Consider the following 24,522-nt stretch of genomic DNA (forward strand, 5'->3'; position numbering starts at 1 on the left):
AACAACATAGCAAGGCAGCAACACGTGACAACACAGCATGGTAGCAACACAACATGGTAGAAGCACAAAACATGGTACAAACATCATTGGGCACAGACAACAGCACAAAGGGCAAGAAGGTGGGAACTACAACACGCTGTCGTACAGGTCGATCCAAAGCATCCCAATGGGAGACATGTCTGGTGAGTATGCAGGGCATGTAAGAACTGTGCCATTTTCAGCTTCCAGAAATTGTGTACAGATCCTTGCAATGTGGGGCTGTGCATTATCATGCTGAAACATGAGGTGATGGTGGCAGATGAATGGCAAGACAATGGGCCTCAGGATCTCGTCACGGTATCTCTGTGCATTCAAATTGCCATCGATAAAATGCAATTGTGTTCATTGTCTGTAGTTTACGCCTGCTCATACTGAAATATTACATTTACATACAGTTGAAGTCGGAAGTTTACATACACTTAGGTTGGAGTCATTAAAACTCGTTTTTCAACCACTCCACACATTTCTTGTGAACAAACTATAGTTTTGGCAAGTCGGTTAGGACGTCTACTTTGTGCATGACACAAGTCATTTCCAAATCATGTCCAATCAATTGAATTTACCACAGGTGGACTCCAATAAAGTTGTAGAAACATCTCAAGGATGATCATTGGAAACAGGATGCACCTGAGCTCAATTTCGAGTTTCATAGCAAAGGGTCTGAATACTTATGTAAAGAAAGTATTTCTGTTTTTATTTGTAATAAATTTGCTAAAAATTCAAAAAATCTGTTTTCGCTTAGTCATTATGGGGAATTTTATGTAGATTGAAGAGGACAATTTTTTTATTTAATCCATTTTAGAATAAGGCCGTAACATAACAAAATGTGTAAAAAGGGTCTTTATACTTTCCGAATGCAGTGTACATGGAAATGACCAAAAGTAGAAACAACTACATCAATGAGATCCATATTCTGTAATTGCAACAGCCACATTTTGATAAACTGGGGGATATACTGGAGAAACGTAACCACTCAAATTCATAAGACAGTTATGGGCAGTCTAATATCAATGAATACAGCCTTAGAGCTTGGGTTATAATAGGCAGGTTTTAAATTATTCTGCATTGCTTTTCAATGGAATGGAACTTGACCCTAATAGTAGTATTAGTAGTAGCAGTAGTAGTTTATTGATCCCAACTTGGATGATAGATTTATCACCACAAGTATCCTCAATACACAGTGTTTAGAGACAGGACAAGGGTACATCACAATAATGTCTTGTTGACAATAATGAAGAAAAACCCACTGAATTCACAATGGCTTTCTTTAGCGTAATTTGCATTGCATACAATTGACACATTCAAATCATAGTCGCCCTTTTATTCACCATTTCAATAAGGAAAGAGCAACAGTCGGTTTCTGATCCAGTATTAAATCGAGGGTCATATACAGTATGACCAAAAGGCTCAAACATCATGTGTGGCTATAGAGAGTACAAACACTGCAAAACCCTATGGTCAGATGGCTTTCATAAAGACATCAAGGTCAGTAAAGGTATCCAGGTTTCTGAGTGTGTGTGTGTGTTGGGGGGGCAGCAACAAGCAGGTTGGGGGGCCAGGTGGGGTCGGGCCAGGTACATCAAGGTGTCAGGCCAGGGTGTCCTCAGCCACTGTCCTAAAGGTGGGGGGGTTCTGGCAGGGGGGAGATTTTCGGCACAACACGGGCACCTATTTCAGTCCAAGTCAAGCACTGATTACAATTCTAGGATTAGCGTTAGTACTTTTATCCTACTTTCTTTCCTATTCCACTTTGACCCAAGGTCCAGGAGCCCAGCTCCACCAGCTCAATTTAACCACCGAATCTGTGTGAATCCGCAGTGGTTTCCTTTTGCCCCAGGACCAAGGCAAGAACTGGCCTAATAATTTAAGGAGCGACAGTGACACCCTGTGGTGGTCAGCCTTTTTCTTAATTTGTCCTGAATGGAATTGCCACATTCAGCATAATTGAAAGCAGGGGAAACAAAATGTTCGTGATGAAGTGGCATGGATATCATAAAATGTATTGCAGAATCTAAAAATATAGATGTGACCTGCAGCAGTCAAGAGGGGTTTTGGACAATCATTTATATATACACTAGATGACTGATAGGAGAAGCTGTTTTGAAACCACCGTGCCTCTGCCTTGGCACTCCCCCACCGTTGTAAAACATATTTTGGAAGCTAGAGAAATGCATTTATTAATGTCTACATTCGCTTTTGCCACATTACTATATTACAGACACCTTAATGCATAATTATATGATGTGAGCAAAACATAAAACATATATATAAAAACATTTAGCTTAAAGTTTCATTCTTAGAGGTTACTGATGTTCGTGTTCTACAACAACAAAAATACTTAAATACATGTAATTGTGTCCTACAAACATTTAATTGAAATACTAGTAGAATTCCATTAATTCCTATGGAGGACTGATGCTACTGGGGAGTGCCAGTAGATTTCTGTGTATTAGGTAGTTGTTGTGGAATTGTTAGATTACTTCTTAGATTACTGCACTGTCGGAACTAGAAGCTCAAGCATTTCGTTACACTCGCATTAACATCTGCTAACCATATGTATGTGACCGACAAAATTGTATTTGATTTTATGGCCGACCGGTGGCTTCAAAGCCTCTCAACCGCCAATAGGTAGCGTCACAATCCAGGGTTTATCGCCACCTCATTTTCCAACGTTGCTATGGGCATAGCCAAACAACGGAAGTGATGGATTCGACTTCCGCTTTACTTCCCTACTGCAGCGAGCTGGTGGCAAACTTGCCAGAATAAATTATTTGAAATAGTAAATGTATAGAGTATACAAGTTAAGTAATGTCATTTTATATGTATTTAATTCAAGTTCGCTAACGCTAGCTAGACTAGAACGCTAGTTCTGTTGCGATAACGTTAGTTGTGTTGTGTCAGAGTTGAGGTCTGGGCCATCCACCAAGCCAATAACGATAATGATAAACTATAGGCTACATAACTATGAAACGTTGGTGAGCATCCACACTAGAGTTGAGCGTCTATCGTTCTACAGTCCTACACCTATCAATCAACTGATTAATGCATCTTACTGCATGCTGCCTATTATAATAAGGTGGTAACGCAAGACCATTCATGAGGTCTCTAGCGCACAGATAAATACTGGTTCAGACCATTCAGGATGTGTTCATTGTCATAGTGACAAATGCAGGTAATACTGTACTTCAATGTACATTGAAACTTTACCGACATGCATTTTCTATGCTGTAGGCCTGTTTTACATTCAGCAATTAGCAAGAGCAAGACTGCTTCTTTCCTCGAATTCGGCATTGTATAAAAAATTATCTAAATGTCCTATTGCTTTTGTAGTCTATAGATTTTCCTGGGATTCTATGAGAAGAGGAATGGCCTATTGTGGAGAGGCGTGCATAGCCTGTTGTGCACTGGAACAGCTGGAAGAGAGAGGCTAGTGATTTGTAGCCGAATTAAAAATCGAAATATTAGCTAGATATTAGGCCACTCATTAGCTGGATATAAGGACTATAAGCAAAATATTTACCTGTCAAAGTGCAAGAAGTTTTCATTAAGAGATTATGAAATGGCAGTTCTGTAGTGCGTTCATCCAGGCTGCCCTCTGTGGTCCCTGGACATGCAAAGCTCTACTATTGACTGGGCATAGGCCTACGTTTTTAGACAATCAAATTGTTATATCTGGGCTACAAGAACAAAGTGCAATGACAAATGTATTATTGTTATCAAGTGAATACACAACTATTGTCCATAGGCTGTAAACTGCATTGATGTAGGCAGTGGCGATTTTAGCATGTAAATATTGGGGTGGCAAAAAAAAGAAGTGGGATGCATGCCAGCAAAGCTACTACACAACACTAAACAATACATTAATTGCACAATAACGGTGACAAACGGTGCCCACAAAATGTTAGGGCCAACATAAAGCTGTCCCAACATCTTACTGCTACACCTGGCAATCAGCGGAGCCTTGTCTGGTAGCGAAACAGTTATAAGGCAGCCTTATTTACTGTCTTTAAAAAAACAGCTGATATGGCTGACTTGCTTAAACAAATGTGCTTTCTACTGACAATTGAGATGTACAAACTATGCATAAGGCAAGGGGGGGGCAAAGTACGACCCGCCGGGCACTTCAATCGGACCCGCAATACATAATGTTAATTATTTTTTACCCCTTTTTTCTCCCCAATTTCGTGGTATCCAATTGGTAGTTACAGTCTTTTCACATCGCTGCAACTCCCATACGGACTCAGGAGAGGCGAAGGTCGCGAGCCGTGCTTCCTTCGAAACACGACCCAGCCAAGCCACACTGCTTCTTGACACAACGTCCACTTAACCCGGAAGCCAATGTGTCGGAGGAAACACCGTACACCTGGCTACCGTGTCAGCGTGCATGTGCCCGGCCTGCCACAGTAGTCACTAGAGCGAGATGGGACAAGGAAATCTTGGCCTGCCAAACCCTCTCCTAACCTGGACGACACTGGGCCAATTGTGCGCCGCCTCATGGGTCTCCTAGTCACGGCCAGCTGTGACACAGCCTGGGATTGAACCTGGGTCTGTAGTGACGCCTCAAGCACTGCGATGCAGTGCCTTAGACCGCTGCACCATCCGGGAAGCCCCTGCAAATAGATTTTAACAAACAATTGGTCCCCCAAAAAATGTGTCCCTCTGAATTTCAAAATCCCGATGTGGTTCTCGAGCCAAAAAGTTTGCCCACCCCTGACATAAGGGTACAACGAACGGATAAGAGGCAATCTGCAATGTCGACTAAGACACAAATGAGCGAGCTATGACGAACGTAGTCAATATAACTATTTGTTTAGCACTTTTGAAATGTACAGCGACATAATTGAGAATATGGGCCGTTCTTACAGTGTTCTCCCTGTACACCAAGTCAGAACCGTAGGATAAAAAAAGGGGGCATATAAGCAGACGATGAAAGCTCTTACAATATTTGATGACATTTCTCTAAAACAGATTATAGGCTAAATGTGCACCACCAAGTCAGAACAGTAATTAAGAGGGGTAAATAGACCAAACTATTAGGGTGAGGCACATGGGCTACTAACATCTTACTTACTATCTTACTACACAACATACACTTAGTATTACTTTCTTAGCTACAGTTTACATATCTCCCTGGCATATTACATCATTTATGCAGCAGCATACAATACATTTTTGGACTCACCTTGTTGTGCTGTGCTCACTTGAACAGGAAGGTGGCGTGGCAGTCCTTCGTGGACAAATGTTGTTATCAAAGTCTGGCATTCTCTGGATTTATGTTGCTTTCAAAACAACTGGGAACTCTGAAAAAAACAAGGTTGAATCATGATGATTCATTGATCTTCAGGTCGTAGCTCTAGAAAGAGGCCGGATTTACAATTCCGAGTTGGATGACCATTCAAAGCCGTTCTAAGCCATGACAGCATGGCCAAAGTTGAATGTTTATCATTTGGGACCACGCAGCCACTCCACTGAATAGCAGGCTAGTGATTGCTTTGGAATGCTTGCAGTTAGCCACTGTGATTGATAGTTGAATTTGCAATTTCCATCTTGTGTGTAATGTTTATGTCCAATGGCCGATGACCACGGATACGTTTTATCTATAGTTTCTCTTCAAGGATTAAAAAGGATTTGCCAGTAAATTGTCGACTTGATTCAAGATTTTGAAAGTATGATGTTGACATGATCAGTCCAATCAAAGCTACTGTACATATAACGTGATTTGTCGACATTTTATCTGTGGCCAATGACCTTGAGCGTTCTTGGATGGGCTCTTCTAGTGTAACTCCAATCAATTTACACAGTGAAAGAAAAAAAAGTTGATCAGATAACAAAATCATAGGTAGCCCATATGTGCTCTCCCGAGGCTGCGCTGAGTGCGCTCCCAACTAATCCCTGGGTACACAGCTCTAAAAGCTACCCTATTTCAGTTATTTGGGGACAAATATCCTACCTAGTCTACAACAACACAACACGAAGAAGAATGTTATTGTTTTCAAGTGAGTACAAATATCTAGGCTGTAAACTGCAGTGGAAAGCCTACGTTGTTTTAATAACTGCTCAAAAGCCTGGCGTTTTGAATGCATGTTCATTTCGAAATAACTGCATCTAGCCTGCCTGATTGGGCAACCATTTGGATCATTGTGTTTTTTCTCTCGTTAGTTTAGCGTACAAGGACCAGGCACGTTAGCAAGACAGTAATATTACAGATAGAACAATCTTTGGGGATATGGTGTATTTTGTCATAATACAGTGCATTCGGAAAGTATTCAGACCCCTTGACTTTTTCCACATTTGGTTATGTTACAGCCTTATTCTAAAGGCGATTATTGTTTTCCCTCATCAAACTACACACTATACCCCATAATGACAAAACAAAAACAGGTTTGGAAATGTTTGCAATTTTATTTTTTTATTTTTTTAATACAAAAAAAATAACATTTACATAAATATTCAGACGCTTTACTCAGTAAAGCACCTTTGGCAGCAATTATAGCCTTGAGTCTTCTTGGGTGTGACACTACAAGCTTGGCACACCTGTATTTGGGGAATAGCTCCCATTCTTCTCTGCAGATCCTCTCAAGCTGTCAGATTGGATGGGGAGAGTCGCTGCACAGCTATTTTCAGGTCATTCCAGAGATGTTCGGTCGGGTTCAAGTCCGGGCCCTGGCTGGGCCACTCAAGGACATTCAGAGACTTGTCACAAAGCCACTCCTGCATTGTCTTGGCTGTATGCTTAGGGTCGTTGTCCTGTTGGAAGGTGAACCTTTCGCTCCAGTCTGAGGTCCTGAATTCTCTGGAGCAGGTTTTAATGAAGGATCTCTCTGTGCTTCATCTTTCCCTCAATCCTGACTAGTCTCCCAGTCCCTGCCGCTGAAAAACATCCCCACAGCATGATGCTGCCACCACCATGCTTCACCGTAGGGATGGTGCCAGGTTTCCTCCAGATGTGACGCTTGGCATTCAGGCCAAAGAGTTCAATCTTGGTTTCAACAGACCAGAGAATCTTGGCAAAATCCAAGCGGGCTGTCATGTGCCGTTTACTGACGAGCGGCTTCCGTCTGGCCACTCTACAATAAAGGCCTTACTGGTGGAGTGCTGCAGAGATGGTTGTCCTTCTGGAAGGTTCACCCATCTCCATAGAGGAATTCCAGGCGGCCAGCTTTAAGAAGAGTCTTGGTGGTTCCAAAATTCTTCGATTTAAGAATGATGGAGGACACTGTGTTCTTAGGGACCTTCAATGCTGCAGAAAGGTTTTGTTACCCTTCCCCAGATCTGTGCCTCGATACAATCCTGTTTCTGAGCTCTACAGACAATTCCTTCGACCTTAAGGCTTGGTTTTTGCTCTGACATCCACAGGTTTGTGCCTTTCCAAATTGTGTCCAATATATTGAATTTGCCACAGGTGGACTCCAATCAAGTTATAGAAACATCTCAAGGTTGATCAATGGAAACAGGATGCACCTGAGCTCATTTTCGAGTTTCATAGCAAAGGGTCTGAATACTTATGTAAATAAGGTATTTCTGTTTTGTATTATATATAAATTTGCCTAAATAACAAATAAAAAAGTTTTTGCTTTGTCATTATGGGGTATTGTGTGTAGATTGATGATGATATTTTTTATTTAATTCATTTTAGAATAAGTCTGTAAGGTAACAAAACAGAACAGTCTGGAAACAGAAAAAGGGGTCCCTTACAAAAAAAAGATTGCAGTCAGAGTGCAGTATATATCTGCAGTATGTTGCAAAAACTGCGTGTAAAAGAACACCCTATTTTTTACTGCAATAATTGTGCAGTGTATCTGCAGTTACTTTGCAGTTATTACGTCCAAAATCCCACAGTTGACTGTAGAGTTTCAAAACGGCAATCTTTTTTTGTAAGGGGTCTGAATACTTTCCGAATGCACTGTATATCAGCTAATAGAAACGTTCGAAAATGCGGCGGGTATCATTTTGGCCACTCACAAAAGCACACGCCCCCCTCACTTCGCACGTGCTTCTTCTGTCGCCGCAGTCACATGATATTACTTCCTGGATCACGTTTGTTTCTACAGCGGCCAATTTTTGCAGGCAATAACAACGTGAATCCGGCAAAGAAATACGATTGAAGGAGAAACGGGTTTAACTAATAAACAAGGATATAGCTAGCCAAGTCAATTAAATCAATAGATACACATTTCGGCAATATCTTGACAGATTGCGGCAACGTTTTCGGTTGATAACAGATAACGTTAGGTAGCCAGGACAGCGATCTTGCTATGTTGTTAACTTTCTAGATCTTGCTATGTTGTTAACTTTCTAGCTAGGTTACAGTTGTGTTATATTTGGCGATACATCTTAAATTGAAATCTATTAATAACCGGTTAGTTAGACGATGACACCCCTGATACAGCCATAACATCTGAACTGTTTTTTTGTTGTTTTAAGCTAGGGAGGGGCAGTGGCTTGCTACTACTAGCTAGCTAACTAACCAAGTCAGCAGAAAATAACCTGTTTCCAGTTATTTCAGAGGCTAACTGTTAGCCTAGTGTCAGTAGATAGGTTTTCTATTTGAACAGAGTAGGTCGGGCATACACCATTTCTGTAAAAAATGTCAAAATACACAAGTTTTTCGGAACCAGGCGACGCCCACAACCCATTCCAGGTGATATTGTTTATCCAATGTGTAACTTGTTTTTGTCGCACTGCTTTGCTCTATCTTGGCCAGGTCGCAATTGTAAATGAGAACTTGTTCTTTTTTTTCATTTGACCTTTATTTAACTAGGTAATTCAGTTAAGAACAAATTCTTATTTTCAATGACGGCCTAGGAACAGTGGGTTAACTGCCTTGTTGAGGGGCAAAACTGGCCTACCTGGTTAAATAAAGGTGAAATATATATATGAAATGCAAACGGCAAATATTCAGCTACTGTTATTGTATTCATTTAGCTACAATGTTGATGAAAAACGTGTTTGATGTTTCGCCTGTTGCACTAACTAATAGCAGACGTGCTGTTACTTATGACATGTGATGCTGCTTTCTCCCTGCTCTAACCCAGGCTATTCTAAGAATCTATTTAGTAGCTGTACATTAAAACATGTTCCAAAGGGCTCATTGAATGAAAGCTGCCCTATTGATACTTATGTGATCAAGGCTACTTCCCAAATGCGACCCTATTCCATACATAGTGTAACATTTTGAAAGTACTGAACCATATAGGGTGCCATTTAGGATGTGACCCATAGAATTAGCAGTTCGAATAAGATGATATATTAATAGGAATTGAATAGGATCTCTATGACGTAGCCAGAGAGTGATTGCTTTTATGATGTTCTGTTTGTGATGTTTATCTTGTCTATGTCAGGACCCTGCAGTGACCCAACACAGCAGCAACACTGAGTATGCCACACTGGATCTTTACAACCCATTTGACAATAAAAATGGGGTAAGAGATGTGTAGTTATGTGTTTTTCAGAATACAGATGCTTTGGAGATTAAGTATATGCAGTAATGGTAATGCAGTATGGTATGTGCTTCAGCAGAGTAGCAGGAATGCCACTACATTCCAAGCAATTGGATGTGGTATCATGCCAGGATGCACCACTTTTTCAGATTTTTTGGGATATGCTCTAAGCCACTCTTTGTTTGTGATCATTATAAACGTTATTGGTAATGATATAGGTTGAGTTCTTATTGTCATGCACTCTCTAGCCCCCACCACCAGCCTATGCAGCCACCTCCCCATCCGCCCCCCAACCCGTGGTTCCTGCAACAACCCCACCCAGCAGGACTACGCCTACAGAGCCCCGCAACTATGGCACCTCCTTCACCCCCCAGGTACTTGTTTCATATGTATGACACATTTCTCAGGAGTCACCTGTGCAGGTTATAGAACAAACCCTATACAGCTATAAATAATACTCCTAGACAAGCAACTCATATCTCTGTGTGTGATAATTCATTTCCCCCATGTTTATTTACTAGCTTGACATGGAGCACCTGAACTTATCAGACTAATTTCTACTAAATCAAGTTAATCTACTAAGATATATGGAGCTATATTCAGCTCTGCATTAAAGCCTGACGTTGTCCTTTTCTCTCTCTTTAGCAGACAGCTGTCAACGCCACCACAGCAGAACTCCTGAAGAAGCAGGAAGAGCTGGAGAAGAAAGCCCGTGAGCTGGAGAGGAGGGAGAGGGAGCTGAATTCATACGCCCTTGGCCCTGGAGCCAGTAAGAGAGTGAGGTGGTGGTGATGATAGAGATTGGTTTGAGAGGAAAAAGTGGATCCAGAAGTCTGATATGAAATGATGGAGGGGGGTGGTGGTTGTGTTAATGAAGGTAAGATCGTAGGTGGGAGGATTACCTTGCGCTGGTTCCTAACTGCCTCATCTCTCTGTCAGCTCGTCAGAATAACTGGCCTCCCCTGCCCACTTTCTGCCCTGTGGGACCCTGCTTCTACCAAGACATCAACATGGAGATCAGCCAGAGCTTCCAACGCACTGTCTCTATCATGTATTACTACTGGATGTGTGAGTTTCCCCGTCTGTGCCTGGCTGGCTGTCTTCGGCCTGTCTGGTGAAGTCATCTGTAACAAGTACCACTTTCATGGAAGAATGATGATAGTAATGCTCAGATTAAATGATTAACGAAAATGTTTAGCCGTTAAGAATGTTACCTAATAGTTAATGACACTGTTAAAAAGTGGAGATTTCTCAAATTAATTTACACCAATTTAAAAGTGATACATTATAATCACAAAGTGGACCTGTGTGCAGTCAGTGTACCTTTATCTCTTTATCCTTTTCCCTTTCCAATGCAACTTTAAAGTGCTCTAGTATCCAAACTGTAGTTCTGACCTTACCTTTCTCTTCTTATTTTGCCTACATACCTATCCATCTCTGGTCTGCATCTCTATCACCTCCATTATCTCCTTTCTCTTTACCCCCTTTGCTTGACCTTTCCCCCCTTTTCTACTCTTCACTCCCTTTCTTCCCCTCATTTTATCATGCTCTCATTCACTCCCTTGCTCTCCCTCCTCACTTCACCCATCCAACGTTCTTCCTTTTGTCTTCATTCTCTCCCCCTCTCCTAGTCACTGCCTGCACACTGGCATTTAACTTAATTTCCTGCCTGAGTCTGTTCTGTGTGGACACTTCTGGTGGTGTTGGGCTGGGCCTCGCCATCCTCTGGGTCCTCCTCTTCACCCCCTGCTCCTTCGTCTGTTGGTACAGGCCTGTGTACAAAGCCTTCAGGTGGTTACAATTGGACAATTTGAATTTAGGGGCTTATCATTACAAAACAGATCTATTTAGATTCCTTCTGTTTATCAGGTTAAGTGAACCTATAAATGCATTTTTCCTTTCAGGAGTGACAGCTCCTTCAACTTCTTCGCCTTCTTCTTCATTTTTTTCATCCAAGTGATTGTCTATGTCATCATGACCATTGGCATTCCTGGATGGGGTTTCAGGTATGTGCCACAAACAAGCCAACCATTGTCTAGGACTATCTTACGACTGTTACAATTACTATTGTAGTTTTACTTGACCTTTTTATAATGTTAAATCTCCTATACAGTACATTCCTCACACACCTATACTTCTTCACACTCCCACTATGTCTCTTTTTGTGACTGTCCCTCTCTCTCCTTCCCTCCCGGTTCTGCTCAGTGGCTGGATAGTGAGTCTGGCTGCTCTGAAGACTAGCGTGCCTGTTGGTGTGATCATGATGCTCAATGCCATCCTATTCACTGCCCAGGCTGCCATGGGGGTTGTCATGCTCAAGAGGGTAAACCTGAAATGAAAGCGTAGTAGGGAGGGGAACTTAACCTGGTTAATCAGGCTAAAGTGTATTGTATGCTAGGGCAAATCAGGACCGTGTGGAGTAATTACAGTAGGTAGACAATGGCTTGTTGTGAAGTATAACATGGGGGAGGAAGGAATAGGATGAGGGTTAAAAGGCTACAACATAGACACTCAGCTTCTCAAATCTTTTTCATCTTGACCCAGTATGTCAATTAACATATTTAGAATCGTCCACAGGAATGACAGTCATTGCTTTGAGTTTTCAGAGTATTATTTACAGTATTGCTTTCAGATTGGCAGTGAGTATGGTGTTGAGATATGAGCAATTCCATGGTTAGAGATACGGAGACTCAGTTGATTCACTTTAATTGTCAAACAAAAACCATGATTGCAAAGTTAAACAAACCATACAACTCTGCACTAGGACTACAACTTTGCAGTCGTTGTTTTTGGTTTGACATACAGTTGAAGTCGGAAGTTTGCGTACACTTAGGTTGGAGTCATTAAAACTCGTTTTTCAACCACACCACAAATTTCTTGTTAACAAACGATAGTTTTGGCAAGTCGATTAGGACGTCTACTTTGTGCATGACACAAGTAATTTTCCCAACAATTGTTTACAGACATATTATTTCGCTTATCATTCACTATATCACAATTCCAGTGGGTCAGAAGTTTACATACACTAAGTTGACTGTGCCTTTAAACAGTTTGGAAAATTCCAGAAAATGATGTCATGGCTTTAGAAGCTTCTGATAGGCTAATTGACATCATTTGAGTCAATTGGAGGTGTACCTGTGGATGTATTTCAAGGCCTACCTTCAAACTCAGTGCCTCTTTGCTTGAGATCATGGGAAAATCAAAAGAAATCAGCCAAGACCTCAGAAAAAAAATTGTAGACCTCCACAAGTCTGGTTCATCCTTGGGAGCAATTTCCAAACGCCTGAAGGTACAACATTCATCTGTACAAACAATAGTATGCAAGTATAACCACCATGGGACCACGCAGCCGTCATACCGCTCTCAGGAAGTTCTGTCTCCTAGAGATGAACTTACTTTGGTGCGAGAAGTGCAAATATATTCCATAACAACAGCAAAGGACCTTGTGAAGATGCTGGAGGAAACAGGTACAAAAGTATCTATATCCACAGTAAAACGGGTCCTATATCGACATAACCTGAAAGGCCACTCAGCAAGGAAGAAGCCACTGCTCCAAAACCGCCATAAAAAGAGCCAGACTACAGTTTAACTGCACATGGGGACATATTTCCAGAGTTGTGGCAAAATGGCTTAAGGACAACAAAGTCAAGGTATTGGAGTAGCCATCACAAAGCCCTGACCTCAATCCCATAGAACATTTGTGGGCAGAACTGAAAAAGCGTGTGCGAGCAAGGAGGCCTACATACCTGATTCAGTTACACCAGCTCTGTCAGGAGGAATGGGCCAAAATTCACCCAACTTATTGTGGAAAGCTTGTGGAAGGTTACCCGGAACGTTTGACCCAAGTTGAACAATTTTAAAGGCAATGCTACCAAATACTAATACAGTGTATGTATACTTCTGACCCATTGGGGATGTGATGAAAGAAATAAAAGCTGAAATAAATCATTTTCTCTCTTATTCTGACATTTTCACATTCTTTAAATGAAGTGGTGATCCAACTGACCTAAGACAGGGAATTTTTACTAGGATTAAATGTCAGGAATTGTTAAACTGAGTTTAAATGTATTTGGCTAATGTGTATGTAAACTTCCGACATCAACTGTACATTTTAAAGTGAAAAACTGAATCTCGGCATCACTCTGTTACTGTGGAATTGCCCTTATGTATCATGTATCAAAGCCTGTCTTCCTCTCCCCTCCAGGTCCACTCTCTGTACAGGCAGACCGGTGCCAGCTTCGTGAAGGCTCAGGCTGAGTTTGCAACTGGAGTGATGTCCAATCAGGCTGTACGCCAGGCAGCTGCCAACGCCACTGCGTCTGCTGCCCAGGGGGCTTTTACTGGGGTGGCTCGATAGAGGGAAGGTAGGCAAGTAGAGCAAGGGAGCTGGTAGGGAGAGAGGGGTAGGTACAGTTGAAGTCGGAAGTTTACATACACCTTAGCCAAATACATTTAAACTCAGTTTAACAATTCCTGACATTTAATCCTAGTAAAAATTCCCTGTTTTACATCAGTTAGGATCACCACTTTATTTTAAGAATGTGAAATGTCAGAATAATAGTAGAGAATTATTTATTTCAGATTTTATTTCTTGCATCACATTCCAAGTGGGTCAGAATTTTACATACACTCAATTCGTATTTGGTAGCGTCAGCCTTTAAATTGTTAAACTTGGGTCAAACGTTTCGGGTAGCCTTCCACAAGCTTCCCACAATAAGTTGGGTGAATTTTGGCCCATTCCTCCTGACAGAGCTGGTGTAACTGAATCAGGTATGTAGGCCTCCTTGCTCGCACATGCTTTTCAGTTCTGCCCTGTACCTGTCCTATTTTCTATAGGATTGAGGTCAGGGCTTTGTGATGGCCACTCTAATACCTTGACTTTGTTGTGCTTAAGCCATTTTGCCACAACTTTGGAAGTATGCTTGGGGTTATTGTCCATTTGGAAGACCCATTTGCGACCAAGCTTTAACTTCATGACTGATGTCTTGAGATGTTGCTTCAATGTATCCACATAATTTCCCCTCATGATGCCATCTATTTTGTGAAGTGCACCAGTCCCTCCTACAGCAAAGCACCCCACAACATGATGCTGCCACCCCCGTGCTTCACGGTTGGGATGGTGTTCTTCGATTTGCAAGCCTCCCCCTTTTTCCTCCAAACATAAGAATGGTCATTATGGCCAAACAGTTCTATTTTTGTTTCATCAGACCAGAGGACATTTCTCCAAAAAGTATGATATTTGTTCCCATGTGCAGTTGCAAACCGTAGTCTGGCTTTTTTTATGGCGGTTTTGGAGCAGTGGCTTCTTCCTTGCTGAGCGGCCTTTCAGGTTATGTCGATAGAGGACTCGTTTTACTGTGGATATAGATACTTTAGTGCCTGTTTCCTCCAGCATCTTCACAGGGTCCTTTGCTGTTGTTATGGGATTGATTTGCACTTCTTGCACCAATGTACGTTCATCTCTAGGAGACAGAACTTCCTGAGAGCGGTATGACGGCTGCATGGTCCCATGGTGGTTATACTTGCATACTATTGTTTGTACAGATGAATGTTGTACCTTCAGGCGTTTGGAAATTGCTCCCAAGGATGAACCAGACTTGTGGAGGTCTACAATTTTTTTTCTGAGGTCTTGGCTGATTTCTTTTGATTTTCCCATGATGTCAAGCAAAGAGGCACTGAGTTTGAAGGTAGGCCTTGAAATACATCCACAGGTACACATCCAATTGATTCAAATTATGTCAATTAGCCTATCAGAAGCTTTTAAAGCCATGACATCATTTTCTGGAATTTTCCAAGCTGTTTAAAGGCACAGTCAACTTAGTGTATGTAAACGTCTGACCCACTGGAATTGTGATACAGTGAAATAATCTGTCTGTAACAATTGTTGGAAAAATTACTTGTGTCGTGCAGGAAGTAGATGTCCTAACCGACTTGCCAAAACTATAGTTTGTTAACAAGAAATTTGTGGAGTGGTTGAAAAACTAGTTTTAATGACACCAACCTAAGTGTATGTAAACTTCCGACTTCAACTGTATGTAAGAGAGTGTACAGTACAAAAGAAGTATGCACGATTTGGGTGTTTTGTTGAATTGTTACATAAAAGTAAATGAAAGTTCAGGAAAGGGGTGGGACTTGAGTTTGTGTTGGATGCACTGAAGTGATGCTGCATATTTAACACTAAGTTAACAGCTGAACGGTTCAATTATCTGTTGCCAATGCTATCATGTTTGCTATAGTGAGCTCTAATAAGTAATTTGTTTTGATATCCCGAACGAGAATGCCTACCTACTTACACAAACTATCTTTGCCAAAATTATAACTTTAAATGAGAAACACGTTGTTTTGAGTTGTAATATTATTGCTATTATTATGTTATGTTGATGCTATATGTGGTTGTCATGATCGTCATTGTTGTTCTTTCTCGGTTTTAATAAAATCTATTGATATGCTCCATATTTTCAACATCCCTTTGGTCACCTCACCAATAGTGTCATTAGTCATCATGTCAGTAGCTAACCTAAAATATTATAGGCCTATTCCTTCTAAAACTAATATAGACAGAGCGTGTTATTCAGCTTTGTACACAATGTACAGTTTCTGACAATGACCTCTTCACTGGACTGATTAAGATGTACTGTAGTCTTTCCTATAGACTCCTGGGGAAACTACATCCATGATGCAAGTCTTGCTATCCTTTTAGTCATCACTTTTGCATGATCTGTTATTACTGTTACTTATGTGTTTAATACTTTAAGGGCCAGTTTACCCGATGCCTAATCCTGGACTAAAAAGAATGCTCAATGGACAATCTCTCCATTGAAATAATTTTTTGGTCCATCACTCCTAGGCTTAAATCAGTGACGGGTAAAACGATTTTTTTTAGATTACCAGTATATTCTGTTGTTTTGGATAGTCACCTTGTTGTAGCCTACAATTGCAGATTTTGCCTCAACTATTTATTTCTAGGTTCAGTCGTTTTGGTCATTTGCAATAGCTGAAATCGGTTGAGTTTACACAGTAAGGCACTAAATCTGGGGAATCCTAGCCCTATTACTCCAATTTCAACCAAGTGTTGCAATTTTAGATTATTGCAGCGGTCTACTAATCAATGTATTGGTTAGAAGATCGCTGCAATAATCTTAATTAAACAGCAGCGCTTGGTTGAAATTGGAGTAGTATGCATTTCTAACATCGGCGAATTATGATTAGAGCAATAAGAAATAACAATTTGTTCAATAGCAGATAAATTATTTTAAAATCTGGAAAATATATTGAATACATGATTTTCTTATTTAAGTAAAAAGTAGCCTATAGCCTATGGGGGACTGACATGACCCTTTTGACAAGCGCCCTTACGCCTTCAGTTGGCTTGAGCTACCATACCGACGTCAGTGACTGACTATGCTACGGTGAAGATGGCGGAGGCAGCGGCGGCACAACACCGCTTTTTCTGTCACTGCTGTAAAGGTGAAATCGACCCTAAATTCCCAGTGAGTTGGTTCAAGTGCTTTTCTTACTTACTTTCCCGTCCGGTTCTGGACCGACGTTTCTGTATCACAAGAAGGCCTAGCTAGCAACGCCTCCCGAAATGCATGATAAGAAAATACAACATTTGTATCTGAAACTGAATGTGACTGATATACTGGAATATTTTCGTTATTAGAATAAGACTTTATAAGTGGTATTGCATGGAGAGCGCGCCGTTAGATTCATTGTTGCGAATAAATATGGTGATCCAAGTTTCAGGTTTGCGTCTTTGCCATATTTAGAAGCGCTACTTTGTCGCCAAGCATGTGAGAAACATTATTGCCACGTTCATGTACTAGTGGGAACTAGGAAACTCGGAAAACGTACGACTTGTTAACTGGTTTAACCAGTTAGCAAGTCGGAAATGTCCGAGTTTCCTAGTTCCGACTCGTATGTGAACGCGGCATATGCATGAAAAGGGGATGGGTGCTTTGGCAGGGTGTCTCTTGTCCGCACACAATTTGAGCGTTTGACGAGCAGATGATTAACATTTTTATTACATTTTTTTTAATTTTTACATTTACATGAACGCGCATCTTTAAGTTAGTGGACAAGTATGTTCCTTTGTATTTTCATGTAATAATGATTTGAAATATAAATGTTTTCCCTCTCAAGGAATTCACGTGCCCCAGGTGTGAGTCCGATTTCATTGAGGAGTTGACAGAAGACTCCAGGTAAAATTGTAAAATATGTTACGTTTGTTTTGCATGCTGTTCTGCTTATAGTGGGCCTATACTGGAATTGCAATGCCATAACTGGAGTATTTTAGGTATATTATTATGTGGAGTTGCTGATACATCTGATATAATATACATTAGAAATATTCAATTATAACACGTTTCAATAAAATAATATTGTATTTGCATTTCTCTTAATGTGTTAATTTACAATAATTCAAATAACTCTTAAGTTTGAGATTTATTTTGTCTTTGTCCTTCAGTCTCTTGGAGAACAGCAGCACTGCAGAGGCCAATGATGATGCAGGCACACTCTTTTCAGAGGTACCTATAAGTCCTCCCAATTTCTCTTGGTCTTTTTCTATCCTTTTCCTCATCAACTTTAATCTGAATTTACTGGTCTGCTCTCCTTCCTCCAAGCTGTGGCAGCTGCTGTTTATGGAACGCTCTGCCCTTCTCTCGGACCCCTCCGCCTATGAGTCTGACCAGAGCCAACTACAGGCTGCCCCAGCCAGTGATGCAGTGGAGGACGAACTGGAGGGCCCATCTGTTGACCCTGTGGGAGGCACAGAGCCTTTGGAGCCTGAACTGGAACCCCCCTCTCGCCCGCCTAGCCAGGGGAGGCGACAGTCCCGCGCGCCAGCAGTGGAGGGGTTAGTGGAGATGCCAATTGCCCATCACTGATCTTTCTACAGTGTAACGTCATTACCTTTATCCACTCACTCTCTATTATGGTTTTGCCCCATGCTACAAGGTCCAGGCAGGTATAGCTGATGGCTTTTATTTCAGTTGGACCTAAAGCCACCTTAGTGGCAACGACCACTGCTTTTGCACAGTTATCTGCCTCTCCATGGCAGTTTTTAGGAAGCTGTTCTCACTCTACTCAAGAGCCTGTATTGATATTGAGTCCTTGTACTGTTGTATAATAACATCACAAAACACCAATTCACGAATGGTGTTATATAATCAAAGTTGTCCAAAAGATTCCTTACAAACCACTCATTGTTGAATTTGTGATTTCCAACTTGTTGTGTAATGTTTATGTCCAATGCTTGATGAGCACCAATATATTTTATCTATAATATATCTGTGACCAATGACCTTGAGCCTGCTTGGTTGGGCACTTCAAATAACATTTTATTGGTCACATACACATGGTTAGAAGATGTTAATGCGAGTGTAGCGAAATGCTTGTGCTTCTAGTTCCCGACAGTGCAGTAATATCTAACAAGTAATCTAACAATTCCACAACAACTACCTAATACACACATATTTGAAGGGATGGAATAAGAATATGTACATATAAATATACGGATGAGCGATGGCCGAGCGGCATAGGCAAGATGCACTAGATGGTATAAGATACAGTATATACATATGAGATGAGTGATGTAAGATATGTAAACATTATTAAAGTGGCATTATTTAAAGTGACTAGTGATCCATTTATTAAAGTTGCCAATGATTTGAGTCTATGTAGGCAGCAGTCTCTCTGAGTTAGTGATTGCTGTTTAACAGTCTGATGGCCTTGAGATAGAAGCTGTTTTTCAGTTTCTCGGTCCCAGCTTTGATGCACCTGTACTGACCTCGCCTTCTGGAGGATAGCGGGGTGAACAGGCAGTGGCTCGGGTGGTTGTTGTCCTTGATGATCTTTTTGGCCTTCCTGTGACATCGAGTGCTGTCGGTGTCTTGGAGGGCAGGTAGTTTGCCCCCTGGTGATGCGTTCTGCATACCGCACCACCCTCTGGAGAGCCTTGCGGTTGAGGGCGGTGCAGTTGCCGTACCAGGCGGTGATACAGCCCGACAGGATGATCTCAATTGTGCATCTGTAAAAGTTTGTAAGGGTTTTAGGTGACAAGCCAAATTTCTTCAGCCCCCTGAGGATGAAGAGGCGCTGTTGCTCTGTGGTTGGACCATTTCAGTTTGTCTGTGATGTGTACGCCGAGGAACTTAACTTTCCACCTTGTCCTCTACTGTCCCGTAGATGTGGATAGGGGGGTGCTCCCTCTGCTGTTTTCTGAAGTCCCCGATCATCTCCTTTGTTTTGTTTTGTTGATGTTGAGTGTGAGGTTGTTTTCCTGACACCACACTCCGAGGGCCCTTACCTCCTCCCTGTAGGCTGTCTCGTCGTTGTTGGTAATCAAGCCCACTACTGTTGTGTCGTCTGCAAACTTGATGATTGAGTTGGAGGTGTGCATGGCCATGCAGTCATGGGTGAACAGGGAGTACCAGAGGGGGCTGAGCACGCACCCTTGTGTGGCTCCAGTGTTGAGGGTCAGCGAAGTGGAGATGTTGTTTCCTACCTTTACCACCTGGGGGCAGCCCTTCAGAAAGTCCAGGACACAGTTGCACAGGGCGGGGTTGAGACCCAGTGCCTCAAGCTTAATGATGAGCTTGGAGGGTACTATGGTGTTGAATGCTGAGCTGTAGTCAATGAACAGCATTCTTACATAGGTATTCCTCTTATCGAGATGGGATAGGGCAGTGTGCAGTGTGATGGCGATTGCATCGTTTGTGGATCTATTGGGGCGGTATGCAAACTGAAGTGGGTCTAGGGTGGCAGGTATGGTGGAGGTGATATGATCCTTGACTACTCTCTCAAAGAACTTCATGATGACAGAAGTGAGTGCTACGGGGCGATAGTCATTTAGTTCAGCTATCTTTGCCTTCTTTGGTACAAGAACAATGGTAGCCATCTTGAAGCATGTGGGGACAGCAGACTGGGATAGGGAGCGATTGAATATGTCCGTAAACACACCAGTCAGCTGGCCTGCAATGTTCTGAGGACGCGGCTAGGGATGCCGTCTGGACCAGCAGCCTTGTGACGTTAAACACGTTTATTTTTTCTTTGTCCCTTCTTTGTTCCTATACCGACATTTCGCTTGTTTGATTGCCTTACCGAGGGAATACCTACACTGTTTATATTCTGACATATTCCCAGTCATCTTTCCATGGTTAAATGCGGTGGTTCGCGATTTTCAAGACAATTTAAGTCAAAACTGTAACTAGGCCACTCAGGAACATTCAATGTAGTCTTGGTAAGCAGCTCCAGTGTATATTTGGCCTTGTGTTTTAAGTTATTGTCCTGCTGAAAGGTGAATTTGTCTCACAGTGTCTGTTGGAAAGCAGACTAAACCAGGCTTCTGTCTATGTTTATGCCTGTGCTTAGCTCTATTTCGTTTATTTTTATCCTAAAGACTCCCTAGTCCTTGCCAATGACAAGCATGATGCAGCCACCACCATGCTTGAAAATATGAATAGTGGTATTCAGTGATGTGTTGTTGGATTTGTACAGAGATGAGGTAGTTAAAAAATCATGTTAAACACTTATTGCACACAGAATGAATCCATGCAACTTATTATGTGACTTGTTAAGCACATTTTTACTTCTGGACTTATTTAGGCTTGCCATAACAGAGGGGTTGAATATTTATTGACTCAAGACATTTAAGCTTTTCATTTTTTAAATTAATTTCAAAAAATGTCTAAAAACATCATTCCCCTTTGACATTATGGGGTTTTGTGTATAGGCTAGTGACACAATCTCAATTTCATCAATTTTAAATGTTTAGGCTGTAACACAAATTGTGGAAAAAAGTCAATAGGTGTGAATGCTTTCTAAAGGCACTGTAGGTGCAAAAAAGATTGAATATCTTTGCCCTTTTCTACAGTATTGTGCAGCAGTTTTTGTCTGGTCTGTTTGCCAACAATGGAAATCCAGGCGTCGCACCAGCTGCACTGTAAATAAGTATTTTCTTTACCTCATTTTTTTTTTTTCATTACTTGGACTCTTAAGTAATTCTAAACATCTCTCTCTCTCTCACTCACTCTCAGGTCTGGCATGTTCCATTCAAATCCTGGGGACTATGCCTGGGGTCAGGGAGGTCTAGACGCAGTTATCACAGAGGTCAGTGATGTCACCAGGCACAAAATCTTAGATTGTGACTCAGCGTGCTGGCATGATTAAAGCCATCTCTGTTTCTTCATTTCTCAATTCCCTCCACTCCTCTAGTTGTTAGGTCAGTTTGAGAGCACAGGTCCACCTCCTGCAGAGAAGGAGATGATCTCATCCCTCCCCACAGTCAACATCTCTCAAGAACAGACAGGTGGGTTCCAACCAAGCCGCAACAACAAACCCATAGGCTACCAGTTACAGCATCTATGGGAGAAGGGTATCTTGCTCAGTAGTAGTGTGCGGTATACCACCTGTCAAATAGATTCTCAAGTTTGTGACAATATTTTGTTGCATTCTGAAAAATAATAGGTGATGGAATATTTGTTTTTTTCCGGAGGTGGTCTTTACCCAGATCAGGCACCAATGCGGGCACTACTAGTCAATGTTCTCTGACTTTATTCTAAAATGTACACAATGAATGAACCCCCCCATACCTCTTCCTCAGACAGCAGACTGGAGTGTCCAGTATGTAGGGAGGAGTACTCCGTGGGAGAGTCTGTCAAACAGCTGCCCTGCCTCCATTATTTCCACAGTGACTGCATAGTGCCATGGCTCAAACTGGTAAGCAGGGGGAGTGTTGGCTGGCAGTCAATAGGGGTTACAACACCACTATTTAATTTGCCATGGAAGGTAGGTTAGTTCTTTTAATTGGGGTCACAAATCTTGACGTGAGGTAGGGTATTTGGTTATATTGCTCTGGATGTAACTTTGTGCCACACACAGGGGCGGTTTCCCAGACACAGATTAAGCCTAATCCTGGACTAAAATGCAAGATCAATAGAAAATCTCCATTGAAAGCACTTGTTAGTCCAGTACTAGGCTTAATCTGTTAAGCATGTTTTTCCAAGTCTCATGTTTGTGTGTATATCTCCCACAGCACGATACCTGTCCTGTGTGTCGTAAAAGTCTTGACGGCGTCGACCAGAGCATCCAGCCCCCACCAGAGCCCCCCTCCATCAGGACAGACCCTCAGGAGGAGAGACGGGCTATTTGAGGTTTAGGTCTCCCTCTCTTTTACCTCTCTGGCATCTCTTCTTCCCTTTTTTTCTCCTGAACGAGGCTCACCTCTCCTCATGCCTCGTCATCCATCACTCCTTCTTTGACCACGCATTTATTGAAGAGACAGATTTCAATTCAACTGTGCCTCATTGTCAAAATTATACTTGCTTCGAGAAATCACCTCTCACAATGCTTTCACCCACAGATCACTATACATTTCCTGGGGAACTTTGATTGAGGTGAGAAAGATCCAATATGCCTGCAATATAACCTCACCTGCAAATGGTTCCAACTGTTTTCTGACAAATTGTTATGGATTCAATTTGTCCCTTCGTAGAGGCATTTCACCTGTTCTGATTGGCTTTCATTTTTTATTAAAAACAAATGAACTGACATCATTGAGCCATAGACGTGACAAATGTGTTGAACTTAGGAGAGTTTGTGAAAATCCTGAAAGGTGAGCTGAACTCACTCTCTTGCATTGTTGAGCTGGGTAAGAGAATTTCCCTACTGTTCTCTCTGACCTCTTTGGTTGCATCGCAATAATCTCTGCTTTCTCCTGAATGGTGCACTTGTTCACTTCATGGATTTGAAAGGAAATTACTGGTATATGGAAACTCCTAGGCCATGCCTATACCAATCCAAAGCTTTTAGATTTGTGGAGAGTAGTGAACGAATGCAAACTTCGGGAGGAAGGAGAGGTTATTGGGAATGTAACCACGGGGAGAATCTCAATTGCATACTTGCGTCCTCTCTACTTCTCAAAATCCATTGGAGGAGAGGATCAGAGTGGCGGGATCTTTGGCTTTCTCTTACAATGGGTTTTGAGAAGGAGGCGAGGAGTATGCAATTGAAACTCTCCCCCGTCTCCCACTTCCTCTTATTCGTTAATAATGTCCACCTCTCTTTATGTCCCCTATTAAAGCCTAATGCTGTGTTCTTCACACTATCCACCTCCTTCCTGTTATAACATTATGCACTTTCCTAATGCATTAGTCTTTTACCTCTTTCTATCATTTTATTTTGAATGATAAGTACAAGTCACAGCAAAAAAAAACATGTTTTTAATATTGAATATATTATGATTTGCCTATATATGTATTGATATGTATAGGTGTGTATATACATGTAAATGTTTGTTAACGAATACATCTGCTTGGCAATGAGGTGATCAGATTGAAGATAATAATAAAAAATTGTCAAATTCATAAAGGAGGGAAAAGCAGCTTCATTGAATGACAAAATGTCCAATTGAGCACCTTGTCGCAGCGTATGTCCCAAATGGCAACCTATTCCCTTCAACAGTGCACTACTTTTGACCAAGATCCATATAGGGAATATGATGCCATTTGAGACACACACCCAGACTCTCAAGTAGATCATTTTGGAAAAACCCTGCATCCTTGGCCATTTGATATTCTGCCAACTTTCTGCTCATATTCTTATTTAAAGACATACTGTACATTCAATAGACAGGTTAGATTTGCCCAATACTCATAAGGGCTATCTACCATTCCCGCCTATTTTAAGACAATGCCCAATGATATGCAAGAGTTTGCATGATATAACTAAATTGACGAATTCAATTGGAGTTACAGACGTTGACTGAATTTTAAACAAAGGCGATTGTATTATAATTCTAAACAGACAGAATTTTATTCCGACAGGAGTCTGGATCCTTAACATTAGCCACGATCGCACACAAACACATTCGTTTTCTCGTGTAAGGTTGTCCATTATGCATAATAATAGGCTATTACACAGAGAGCATGAAAGTTGAATCTCTTCTGCCAGTTCATGTAGTGCTACGCCGTTGTTGCAGCAGTATTTCATTTCACTTCCAGTATCAAAAGACAACAATAAGCTAATAATAGGGCATTTTGTG

At 41.6% G+C, this 24,522-nt stretch overlaps 2 protein-coding genes across 8 annotated transcripts; both read left to right on the forward strand.

Moving 5' to 3' along the window:
• Positions 1 to 8,046: 8,046 nt before the first annotated feature.
• scamp3 (secretory carrier membrane protein 3) lies at positions 8,047 to 15,930 on the forward strand. 2 transcript variants are annotated; one of them, XM_071374743.1, is made up of 9 exons: positions 8,047 to 8,680; positions 9,381 to 9,461; positions 9,728 to 9,853; positions 10,128 to 10,248; positions 10,419 to 10,547; positions 11,111 to 11,270; positions 11,384 to 11,485; positions 11,685 to 11,802; positions 13,684 to 15,930. In XM_071374743.1, exons 1-9 carry the CDS (start codon positions 8,627 to 8,629, stop codon positions 13,834 to 13,836), a joined length of 1,044 nt encoding a protein of 347 aa, XP_071230844.1. In that variant the 5' UTR covers positions 8,047 to 8,626; the 3' UTR covers positions 13,837 to 15,930. The 2 variants fall into 2 exon arrangements, with proteins under 2 accessions (XP_071230844.1, XP_071230843.1); XM_071374742.1 differs by having other exon boundaries at positions 8,048 to 8,680; positions 10,125 to 10,248.
• Positions 15,931 to 16,805: 875 nt separating this feature from the next.
• Positions 16,806 to 23,849, forward strand: rnf115b (ring finger protein 115b). Of its 6 annotated transcripts, none has more exons than XM_071374746.1 (10): positions 16,806 to 16,969; positions 17,622 to 17,680; positions 17,947 to 18,007; positions 18,104 to 18,336; positions 21,355 to 21,423; positions 21,518 to 21,590; positions 21,696 to 21,789; positions 22,084 to 22,199; positions 22,516 to 22,639; positions 22,843 to 23,849. In XM_071374746.1, exons 1-9 carry the CDS (start codon positions 16,895 to 16,897, stop codon positions 22,630 to 22,632), a joined length of 897 nt encoding a protein of 298 aa, XP_071230847.1. In that variant the 5' UTR covers positions 16,806 to 16,894; the 3' UTR covers positions 22,633 to 22,639; positions 22,843 to 23,849. The 6 variants fall into 6 exon arrangements, with proteins under 6 accessions (XP_071230847.1, XP_071230846.1, XP_071230845.1 ...); XM_071374745.1 differs by having other exon boundaries at positions 22,516 to 22,633; XM_071374744.1 differs by having other exon boundaries at positions 22,516 to 23,849.
• The last annotated feature ends 673 nt before the right edge of the window (positions 23,850 to 24,522 follow it).

The sequence above is a fragment of the Salvelinus alpinus genome, chromosome 29, assembly GCF_045679555.1.
Source record: "Salvelinus alpinus chromosome 29, SLU_Salpinus.1, whole genome shotgun sequence".
NCBI classification, from domain to species: Eukaryota; Metazoa; Chordata; class Actinopteri; order Salmoniformes; family Salmonidae; genus Salvelinus; species Salvelinus alpinus.

What these genes read in the sequence shown, in the direction of transcription:
- scamp3 (XM_071374742.1), top strand. Translation starts at nt 8,627, where the DNA reads ATGTCAAAATACACAAGTTTTTCGGAACCAGGCGACGCCCACAACCCA. An exon ending in ACGCCCACAACCCATTCCAG is followed by an intron (nt 8,681 to 9,380) that starts GTGATATTGTTT and finishes TGTCTATGTCAG; the next exon opens with GACCCTGCAGTGACCCAACA. An exon ending in GGGTTGTCATGCTCAAGAGG is followed by an intron (nt 11,803 to 13,683) that starts GTAAACCTGAAA and finishes TCTCCCCTCCAG; the next exon opens with GTCCACTCTCTGTACAGGCA.
- rnf115b (XM_071374744.1), top strand. Translation starts at nt 16,895, where the DNA reads ATGGCGGAGGCAGCGGCGGCACAACACCGCTTTTTCTGTCACTGCTGT. An exon ending in GAGTTGACAGAAGACTCCAG is followed by an intron (nt 17,681 to 17,946) that starts GTAAAATTGTAA and finishes TTTGTCCTTCAG; the next exon opens with TCTCTTGGAGAACAGCAGCA. An exon ending in TAGACGCAGTTATCACAGAG is followed by an intron (nt 21,591 to 21,695) that starts GTCAGTGATGTC and finishes CCACTCCTCTAG; the next exon opens with TTGTTAGGTCAGTTTGAGAG.